Genomic DNA, 11,432 nt, shown 5'->3' on the forward strand with positions numbered 1-11,432 from the left:
TCGAAAGGGCAATCCAAAAATAAAAGGAAGACCCCTTGAGGACCTTAGCGTCTCTTCTAAACCTACCTGGGCCTCGTAATTCCAAAGTTTATTCAAAGGTTGTGCACCGCTCTGGGATCAGTTTGTGCTCTCAGTTACCATTCATTTATTGTTAGAACCAAACTCAGTCATTTAGATCATCAAATTATCCTCATGGTTAGGGGTTTTTTTTTTTTTGGCCGTCCTCTTCGACCAAAAACAAAAAAACACGGACCATTGTTGTATGGAATGAAGATGTACAGCATGTGGGATGTTTTGCTACAGTAACTCCCCAGTGTTTCAGAAACAATACACTTTGAGGTTTTCAGCGAGTGAAGATCTCAATAAAGCATGTGAATGACGCTCAAATGTTTCCCCACGCGGGCCTCAATGGATTAAAAAAACAAAAACAAACAAAGAACCATCAAAGAAGACGGAGAACCTGGATGTTAATTTTAGTCGGAAGATCAGCCACCCTAAATCCCCATTAACAGAAATAACCCAGCCGCCCATGGTAGGGTACTAATTCCCCCTCCCCCCCCACCTTCCTCTATGTTACCTCCTATCTTCCTACTCTTCGCCATCAAGACAGTCAGTAGAACATCCCTGACCCACATCAACACATTTCACAGGTAAGTCTCCACAGCCGTAAACATCCCATGGCATTGTCGCGGGCGCAGCGTGGCGGATACCTTTAATTGTGCTGATTATCTCGACAGACGCCGTGCTTCGCTCTAACTTGTGCCAGGGCCGCTGTCGTCCCGAGACATCCATCGGAGAAAGCCTCCCATGTAAAGGGCCGGCGGAGGAAACATCCACGTGAGTGGCGCAGCATCGGGCCGGAACGGCAGAAGAGAGCTAGAGGGACAGGACGCGGACGCGAGACAACACCTCCCGGCGGACGGACGAAGAGACCGCGACAACCATGGGAAATACCACGAGTAGCGCGTTATCGAAGGAGATCCTAGAGGACTTGAAGCTCAACACCAAGTTCACCGAGCACGAGATCTGCCAGTGGTACGAGAACTTCCAGAAGCAGTGCCCGACCGGGCGGATCACCCCGGAGGAGTTTGAGCAGATCTACACCCGGTTCTTCCCGGACAGCGACGCTAAGAGCTACGCGCAGCACGTGTTCCGCTCCTTCGACACCAACGACGACGGCACGCTGGACTTCAAGGAGTACATCATCGCCCTGCACATGACCTCCACGGGGAAGACCATCAGGAAGCTGGAGTGGGCCTTCTCCCTGTTCGACGTGGACAAGAACGGGTACATCACCAAGACAGAGGTGTCGGAGATCTGCCAGGTGAGAACGTGCGCCGGCTGCGACGGAGATGGGATGACAGTAGTGACAGCGGTGTGGAGCTTACAATGTACGGGTTTTCATATTGTTTGCGGTCATGATGCCGACGGTGTAGGGAATGTTATAACTGTGTCAGGGTGAATACAAAATCTGGATTCAAGGCAGCTTCCACAGGACAATTAATTTCAAACTTTTAGGTGTCACAACGTGGATCTTTCTTTACACGATTTTCTCTAAATTGACCGCAATGATAATTTTTGTGTCGTGGGTTGGAACAAAGCTATTCTACTGGGGAAGTTGTTTCCGTGTTGCTTTGATCATTATGTTGCTTATTGAGAATCACTGAAGAGTCATGAAGCCTCAGGTGTACTGACTCCTTTCTATAAAGTGTTCGAATGAGCTCTCTAAAAGTCAGCAATGCCTCTCTCCTACAAAAAAACAGTTGTTCCTTTGTTTACTTAACATTTCTGAATCATCAGTTTATGAGGTATTACCGTTTCCTTAGAAAGTGTCCATCCCTCTCACAGCATGTAGGTTGTGGTTCTAAGTTTTAGCCCTATTAGTCATCCCATTTGAGCCTTACAATCCAGATCATCTCTGCGATTATAGGTTTAACCGTCCCTCAGATATAGGCAATTCCACTTTTAAGCGATGCTCCTCTGTTTGCCCCCGAGCTCCGTTTGATGAGGTGGGGTTGCCCATAATATCACATATCGTAGTATCATTTAGAAAACAAAGTTGACAATAAAGTCATTAGGGCCAATCAAATAATCATGGCAATTATAACAGCGACTTCCTCCGGTTATAGTATTGTAGGTTGATCTCATGACCAATTAAGCTTGTCTCATGTTCTCTTTTTAACCAAATAAAATAGTGTTCCAAAGCTTAAGACAAATCCACATAAACCCAACTGACACTGCAAGTGACACATAGAGAAGACTCCATGTGAATATGAATGAAAATCAAAACGTTCAAAAGGCCGAGAATATTTGAACATTAAGTCGTTTGGAGATGTTTGACTCAATATTACTATAATATTATAATAAGTTTAAATCTGTACATTGGTGTAAACTAGGCGCCCAGCTGTGTGAAACGGAAAATAAAATCCAAAGTTCCTACAGTTTTACAGTTTTGTGTGTGTGTGTCTGTGGTGTATCTGAATATCTATCTATCTATCTATCTATCTATCTATCTATCTATCTATCTATCTATCTGTCTGTCTGTCTGTCTGTCTGTCTGTCTGTCTGTCTGTCTATCTATCTATCTATCTATCTGTCTATCTGTCTGTCTGTCTGTCTGTCTGTCTGTCTGTCCTAGCTATCTATCTATCTATCTATCTATCTATCTATCTATCTATCTATCTATCTATCTATCTATCTATCTATCTATCTATCTATCTATCTATCTATCTATCTGTCTATCTGTCTGTCTGTCTGTCTGTCTGTCTCTGTCTGTCTGTCTGTCTGTCTGTCTATCTATCTATCTATCTATCTGTCTATCTGTCTGTCTGTCTGTCTGTCTGTCTGTCCTAGCTATCTATCTATCTATCTATCTATCTATCTATCTATCTATCTATCTATCTATCTATCTATCTATCTGTCTGTCTATCTGTCTGTCTGTCTGTCTGTCTGTCTGTCTATCTATCTATCTATCTATCTATCTATCTATCTATCTATCTATCTATCTGTCTATCTGTCTGTCTGTCTGTCTGTCTGTCTGTCTGTCTATCTATCTATCTACCTATCTATCCATCCGTCTGATTGAACTACGATATTCGACATCCAATATCCTGTTCGATATTCGACATCGAACAGGATATTGATTCATTTACACTTTGCCAGAAGTGTGAGCAGTGCAGAGCGGGAGGAAGTGCGGGGAGTAAAAAAGATGACATCTTGGTGTTTGGCCTGTGGTCTGAGACTTGGCACTAATCCATGTTAATCTAGGTGTCTTAAATGTGGGAGATGAGTCTTTCCTCGCTCTATGTGGGACACACTTAAAAAGCGCTGACCCTAAATTCACAGTAAGTCACATACAATATGGTTCGCACTAAGTGGCAAACCTTCTATGAAAAACTATATTATCGAATGCCATGGGCGTATTACAAATAGGGACCAACAGATTATTATTGAAAAAATCTTTTGACAATCAGAAATCGAACACTGTTTGGAATTTCCGTTCCGACCAGTATTGACGTGACGGATATGATGAACTGTGGGAGGTTGAGACCGAAATACCCGGAAGATTTGCTTTGGCTTGATTTTTAATTCATCTGTTGCATTATAGTATTTTATGCAGAACCACCAAATACTATGGCAGTAACTAGGGGCAAACCAATCAAGGTTCTAATAACGAAGGGGTTACCAGCTCCTTACCTCTCTCTAGTGGTAATGGATGTTAACGTCAGCTCTAACAGCCACGAGGCACTTCTCCACCTCAAGAGGCTGCCTTACAGGCTCTTGAGAAGCAGTTTTTCCAATACGTCGGCTTTCACCAATGCCACCCGTCCATCCTCCAAAAAGAGATGTGCAGCGTTATCACGCCTGTCATACCTGACTCTCTCTCTCTCTCTCTCTCTCTCTCTCTCTCTCTCTCTCTCTCTCTCTCTCTCTCACACAGGCCATTTTCAAGCTCATCCCCAAGGAGGAGCAGGCCAAGCTGCCAGAGGACGTGAATACGCCCGAGAAGAGAGCCAACAAGCTGTGGTCCTTCTTCGAGAAGAAAGACAACGGTACGACAACGCCCGTAAAAAGCATGACCCTCCCAGCCGCCGTCAGTCCAAGCCCATGTTGCCGAGTTGCCGGTGAAAGCGGTGAAAGCCAGTATTGCTGTCCCTCAGCAGCTGGCGGTGCATCCCACCGGGCAGTTATTTTTTTTTTTGTTGTTTTCTTTCTTTGTCAGATTACATTTTGCACGCACTCCGTTTGTGGCATCTGCCGCTCGGCTTAAGATCACGCAAGTTACAAATTCACCTGCGAGCGCGATGCGGCCTCGCTCGCGGCGTGCAGGGTTCATCCCGCATCTGCCGGCGAGGCGGGAGGAAAAACCTCAACGCCCGCCCTGTGTCGGGGGCGACGTCTTCTCTCATCTTAAAAGAAATAAAAACAACGACGACGGTTTCTTGGGTTGCACTGCAGACGGAGTCACGGTCGTGCCGCCAAGGCGTCACACCCCCCCCCCCCCCCCCCTTGTAACCCCTTGTCCTGTGCGTCTCTCTCTTCTCTTCTTTCAGAGCGATTGGCGGAGGGAGAGTTCATCAAAGGGGTGATCGACAACGAGAACGCGATGCGTCTCATCCACTACGAGCCCATCAAAGACTGAAACCCGTCTCCCTTCGTCGCCCCCTCTCTCTTCCTCTCAGTAGAATCTTTTCTCTCTCCTTTGCTTTCCCTTTCTCTTCTTCTCGGTCTCCAAGCTCCCCCTTGCAGCCCCCCTCCGTGTAAATACTCCCTTTCCTGCCGTGTCTTGAATCTCACTGTACCCTTTGAGTAAGTAAAGATTTACTTCATGGTACATCGTATTACTGATGTTTGTCGAAAACATTGCGCAACGTTAAAATAATACTGTGTTAAAGCATTTGTGAAAGGAAGACGATTGTAATTACAATGACGTGGGTGGATATGGGTACTTGTTATGGAATGTTAGCCAAAAGGAAAATAATATGTATATAATCTATTTATAGGTTAAATTAATTATTATTTACTTTTATTATTAATTAATTCTCGCTCATTCACTGTACTATATGAAAATTTGAAATTAAAAAGCAATAAGAAACGTTTCGAATACTGTCTAGTGTTTTGTAGAGTTTCTCGATAGTATACACTGCGTTGCGGGTCCTTTTTAGAGCAAAAAATTTAATGGAATTAGGAGTATTTGGAGTAATTCTAATAGCATCATCAGGGATTAAAATTTGCATAGCTCCCCATTGAAAGATGTTACGGCTCAAGATTCCTGACAGTCAGGGATTGTACACATTGTGCACAAAATTAAACACTTTTCTCACCATCTCGATTTTTCCAATCATTTCATTTCATTTTGCACGAAAATCTTGAATTTATCCTTTGACCTCGGGTAAAAGAAAAAAAAAATGCATTCTGCAACTGTGACAGAAATCCAATTGAGGAGATGGCACATGATGTCCAGTGCTTTTTGATTGTATTTGGCCCAGAGCAGAAATCCAGGATTAAATGAAATGACAGCCCAAATGCAAAAACGTGCATACATTTGATGGAATTGGAAAATAGTACTACCCAAATTTACAAGTGTATTCAAAAAGCTTGCATGAAGGAGGTTTTGGAAGTAGAGAGAAATGGTAGCATGTGCATTTCTAAACCAGAGGGATTCCATGCTCTTTTTTCATGCGCCAGCACCGTGTGGGCTTTATGTATGAGTGGCTATGTGCTGTATGTGCTGCTGGGTTTTATGCCATTTTCTTTCCATTTCTTTCCAAACTCATTCCGCGACCCCCAATAACCCACCCATCCCCCTGTTATCCCTGCATCCCTCCCTTCATGCCTTCCGCCTCTCCTCCGTTTATTTCTCCTTCTTTCCATCCAACTCGGGATTACTGTCATAATCTTCTGCTCAACATCGGAGCGCCGACTTTTCAAAATCTCCGTAATCTTTCCATCTCTATGTGTCTATTTGACGGCCTGTCCGTGCATGAGCAGATAGACGGTGCTTCTTCGGGCGTCTACTCTGCGCCGCCGCGTCCCGGTGTAGCCGTCAGAACAGTGTGCGCAGCATCACCGAATTGACGTCACAGATTGAAAGAGAAATCGATGCAGAATCGCACATTGCCCCCCTTGTTTATTTGTCAGTACAGAGGATGTGTGGACTACCGCTGAGAGGATGTGTGGACTACCGCTGAGAGAGGAAATGTCATGAAATCCCCCAAACCCCCTGAAATAGATATAATAGAGCATCAAGTGTATATTTTCTGGGAGGGACAGTATTAACAGTGTACCCTCGGCCCAGGCAACAGAATGACAGAGGATTGAGGTGACTGTCCATATGATGAAGTACACGTTGAGCCAAATATATTTTAACAAATGAAACAAACACAAATATATGAGAAACCTGGATTTCTTGACTACTATTAGGCACTGAGGATTAACTGAGAAGAAAGTCGGTGCTGCATCCCAGTGTGAGCCGTACGCGCTCATTGAATTTAAAAGCGTCAGAGGAAATCCCCGACCTCTAAGTTTTCTCCTTGCGATCCATTTGCTGCACGGGTAACCACGCCTTTCCTTTAATAGTTTCATGGATCGGAGGTTGTGGGATCGATTTCTTAACAGGGCGAATCCGCTCTGTCCATGGCCTCCTCCATTTCGTCCATCTCCCTCTCGCAGTCCTCGCAGCCCTCGGGCCCGCAGCCCCCGACCAGGACCAGCGTCGGCACGTCGCCGTTCCCTACTCCGACCACGCTCCCGTCGGGGGCCCACGCCACGTCGATCATGCCGTCCGGACACTGCAGCAGGCCGCTGACGGAGTAGAGCCCGCCCCCGGGAACCACCTCGTCGTAGGCCGGGGCGTGGGTGGCGGCTCGGGCCTCCTCCAAACGGAGCCTCTGCCGGCGACGGAGCTCGATGATGGTCTTGGTGTACGAGTTGAGCGTGACGACGGCGGCTCCCATGCAGCAGCTGAAGGAGACCCAGGCCAATCTAAGGGGAGAGAAGGGAGGCGGTTACAACCTCCCAGGGAGGAATGAGCACGAGTTCTTCCACCGAGGTCAGCAAAACCTACGCAAAAGACCAGCCGTAGTCCCAGGTCTGAGGCCTCCAGTCCTTTGGGCCGACGATGACCGTCATCTGAAACACGGTGGTGAACATCATGTGGGCGACCATCCCCAGGAGGCCTGAGCGGGAGAGGAGCGAACCGGGCGATGACGTGAAAGACTTACGGAGGACGCGCACGCCGGAGGGAAAAGAAGAGGTCTGACAAATGGCGGTGCATTGAACGAAGCCTCACCTGAGAGCACGGTGCAGATCGCGGCGTAGGCGTTGATTTTAAGCGAGTGCATCTCCTTGTGGGAGCACAACACCTCCAGCCACATCAGCAGGAAGCCCATCCCCAGCAGGCCGATGTAGGTGAACTCCGAAATGACCGACAGCCACAGCACACCTGATACACACGCCACCCCAGTCACACGCCGAGGAGAGAAAGAAATGTTGAGAGTCGTTCAGTAAATAACAGTAGAATAATGTGTCGAAAACTCCCACGTACCTTGGGTTTCCCCCGGGGTTAGCTCTATGAAGCTGCGACACTTCTCTCCTGCAAAACAAGGAACACAGGAGAACTGAAATCAGTTATCTTGTATTTCGACACACACACTGACAAACCTCAAATATCTGAATGTTTTCAAGTGCATGTGTGTGTGTGTGTGTGTGTGTGTGTGTTTGTGTGTGTGTGTGTGTGTGTGTGTGGGGCCTCACCATCGTTGTGCTTCTCACAGCTTTCCCAGAAGCCGGTGTGGAAGTATCTGAAGGCGTACTTGTCCTCCCCTGTCTCCCAGATGTAGTGCACGGCGTTGGCCAGCTGCCGCTGTCGGATTTTGGCCAACTCGTCCCTCCTGGCCGGGGACATTGTGCGGTTGAACGGGTTCTGGGTAGGGCTCTCTGTGAGGCAACACAGGAGATGAGACACAGACACACACGTGCACGCACGCACGCGCGCGCACACACACACACACACACACACACACACACACGTATATACTGTGTATATAAAGTACTTGATACTAAATCAAATGGGAGTCAAAAGTTAAAATACCCACCGAATGCCGTGATCTCATCTCTTGAAACATTTGTCCTCAATGTGTTTACCTCTACTGTTTGACTGAAAAGCATTTCGTTGCTCTAATAGTTTCCTCTTGTCGGAAGGCTTAAACTTAAAGGTATTTCCTTTGTACAAACTGATTGCATCGCGTGTATGAAAAACTCTTTTGAGTATAAATAAATGCTACTTACTACAGATGTTACACATCAATGTCATGGACAACATTTTCTTTTTGAAATGAAGTGGAGTAAAATGACTGAAGGAGTAGAATGTAAGATTCTATAGCTACGTATCTACCCAGTGAGGTAAATAGCAGCACATTCCTCAATTCATCTTCCCTTTTACTGAGCACCGAAATGCAAGTCACAAAACAAAATCCAAGTTCAAATGATAAATAAGGCTGTATAAGGTTCACCCACTCTCACCAAAGTAAATCCAAGTGGGAACAAAGTAAATATGTTCTGATTGGACTTGAGGATTATAGCCTCATACAGTTGTCGGAACGGTACATTGATAAATGCATCGCAATTTAAGGTAATTTACTTCCACCCCCGAATGTATGAATGATGAATGACACATTAAAACAAGAAATAGAAAGTACGGTACCATCTAATTTTCTACTATCTGTCAGAATATTTAAGTATCTTTGGTTATGTTATTATTTGTAAGAGTGGCAACTGTCAATAATTCAAGAAAGCTTCAATGCTTCCAAAATGTTCTCTCGATCGCCCTAAAATCTCTTGTGAATCAGTTTACAACTAAACATGTTCAATTTATTGTTTAAAAAAAAAAGACTTATTCAACGTATTCCTTCAGTGCGCCCGGGAACAATATCAGAAATGGCCTATTGCTTTAATCAACACACACATTTGCTCAAATCCCCATTCCACTGTGCTTGCTGCTTGTGAGAGTGAACGCCAAATGGATTTAGAACGAGTGTGTGCTCTGAAGGAGGAAAGGATGCATTTCTATTTTGTTGTCTATAAATCACGCCATTATGTCAAGAGTCATGCGCATCTCAACGCGCCTGCACGCTTAAATCCCATAATTTGTATATCTGTCTTTGCACACGGGGCGGTTACATCGGGAACCGGATGAGCGAAGTTAAGTGTCCTTCCTGTACCGAAAAGTACACAAAGTACTGACAGTGATAATATCACAGCTAATTCCTTCGTGGGGTAATGGAGATTTTAATCCGGATTAAACACACTCAGCGAATAAATAAAGGTGACGGAGTGTATTAGCCTCTCCGGAATGGATCCTAACCTCTGGATCCGGGCCCCCACATTCCGCAGATTAATTCCAAACCATAATTCAGAACACTGCCACACTAAGGTATGGCCAAAAAAAAAAGAGATTAAAATATATCAAAACCAAGGACACCTGAAGCCCAACATGTCAGAAACATTCATCCAGATTAGTTGGTATTTGGGTATTGGGTCCTAGTGCAAAAAACATTAAGTGCAACACCTTGCATGATAAAGCAGGAGTGATTGTCAAGGCCACGTTGTCCGAAAGGTCAATCTTGGACGGTTTAACAATTTGTGATTTTTTTTTTTTCAGGGGTTAAAAAAAGGCTGAGATTTACAGAGAATGTGAATGGAAACGCAAAAAGCCTTACACAGAAACGTATGTGCCAGCGACTTGAACAGGACCCTGATCTACGGATGGAGTGGAAGGGGCGAACACTCGGAACAACGGACGCAGGAAGAAGACAGATAAAACGGGACAGCGTCAGCTCCGGGTACCTGTCGTGTAAGGCTCGCTGTTGTTCTGCCCGCAGTTCTTCATCTTGACGGGCGACAGGCAGAGCGGCTTCACCACCTTGTGGGTCCCCTCGCACCAGTAGGAGGTGCAGAGCGCCAGGATGGACAGAGCCAGGGCCAGAGAGGTCAAGGTGAGGGAGAGCAAGGAGCGCGAGCGGCGGGACATGCCCTCCAGCATGGCCAAGGCGGAGGGCGGGCGGAGGGGGCCGGTGGTGGCGGGCGGAACGGAGGAAAAGGAACGGAGGCTCTGGGAGCGCACGTGGCGCCGGGACGGTGGGGTTTGGCCACGGGAGCAGATGGTGCAGAAGGGGGCAGGACAGATGTGTTAGGGCGGTGTGAGCTGCCAGGTTTCAGAACAAATGGAAGACAAAGATGTATGTGATATAATAGGACAAAGGGAGCATGCCAAAAAAAAAAACGCGGACAAAGGAGGGAGTGCAATTTCGGGCTAGATTAAAGTCGAGGCAGATAATGAGGACCGGGGGAGAGGGAGTGAGCGGCGGAACAATATTTGAAGTTTGCACACGTGGGAAGGGACAGATGGAACGTAGAAATGAACAAATGGGGATTTAGATGCCGGGTGGTCCACGCGAGGAAGGAGCCGTGGGATGCAAGGGCATATGCCGTCCGGAGAGCTTTGCCGTGATCCTGTTACGCATCCCCAGGCCGCCCCGTGTGGTCATACATCCCCTGACCCCAGGCCCTGAACCGAGGGGGGACTGACGCCTCGGCGGCGGTGCGTCAGACGAGTGCGGCCGATCAGAAAGATGGCGGCTTGATGCGCGCCGCGGGAGCCATCGCTCGGGAGACCCTCAGAACTTAACTTACTGTATCCCCCGGCCAGACGGTGAAAGCGAAAGCAGATTGTTGCGTAAAACAAAGACAGGAAGCCGCAGTCACCGTGTCCATATGGTTCCAGTTCCGCTTAATACCGCTGATGTAAGTTTCGCTCATTATCCTCGCCGAGATCACATAACCCCCTCCAGTTGTGCATTAGCGTATGTAAGTGAAGAGATAGGGATCAGATATACATACTGTCCTGGGCTGGAGGTTAATATCTCCCCCTGATTCCTGATTAAAACATCCTGGCCTGACCCCTGCCTCCCGTTGACGGACAACCTTACTGGAACCCAAGAAGATGGGAGGGCAAGATGGGAGGGCAGTTAAAAACGGGAGATTACTTTTTTTGATGAAATTATGGATAAAACTCGGATCGAAATGAAATTTTGCGTGTAATCCCCGTTTATCTGCTTTAATCTGTTTCTGTTAGGTGTGTGTTTTTTTAGTGTGAAACCGGCTCTAGCCCCTTCCTGATGTCCCTCTCGTGTGAAGGCTCGCTGTGATCCCACGGCCCCTGAAATGCAACACACCAGACAGCCGAAATGAGACAATCAGTCCGTCTCCGATCTCAACGACATCCCGTCGACACCGGTCTCTGTTTGACTGACACAAATGACAATGGGCATGATCTTAGTATTTGGCGAACGTAGCATTATACTGTAGCAATACATCAACAAAAGGATATTCGGTTAGATGACAACATCTGATTTATCAATTTATCAAAGTCT

The 11,432-nt window shown here is 46.6% G+C and overlaps 2 protein-coding genes across 2 annotated transcripts; one reads left to right on the top strand and one right to left on the bottom strand.

Moving 5' to 3' along the window:
• Positions 1-943: 943 nt before the first annotated feature.
• rcvrn2 (recoverin 2) lies at positions 944-4,642 on the top strand (the record flags this gene model as incomplete). The annotated part of the gene is made up of 3 exons (XM_080005687.1): positions 944-1,324; positions 3,941-4,052; positions 4,554-4,642. The coding sequence occupies 3 exons, from the start codon at positions 944-946 to the stop codon at positions 4,640-4,642; spliced, it is 582 nt and encodes a 193-aa protein (XP_079861813.1).
• Positions 4,643-6,611: 1,969 nt separating this feature from the next.
• On the bottom strand, positions 6,612-10,042 carry LOC307234087 (germ cell-specific gene 1-like protein; the record flags this gene model as incomplete). Its single annotated transcript, XM_080005671.1, has 6 exons — positions 6,612-6,984; positions 7,067-7,178; positions 7,292-7,444; positions 7,547-7,594; positions 7,756-7,938; positions 9,847-10,042. The coding sequence occupies 6 exons, from the start codon at positions 10,040-10,042 to the stop codon at positions 6,612-6,614; spliced, it is 1,065 nt and encodes a 354-aa protein (XP_079861797.1).
• Between the last annotated feature and the right edge of the window lie 1,390 nt (positions 10,043-11,432).

Source organism: Zeus faber (assembly GCF_960531495.2).
Source record: "Zeus faber genome assembly, chromosome: 8".
In the NCBI taxonomy this organism is placed as follows: Eukaryota; Metazoa; Chordata; class Actinopteri; order Zeiformes; family Zeidae; genus Zeus; species Zeus faber.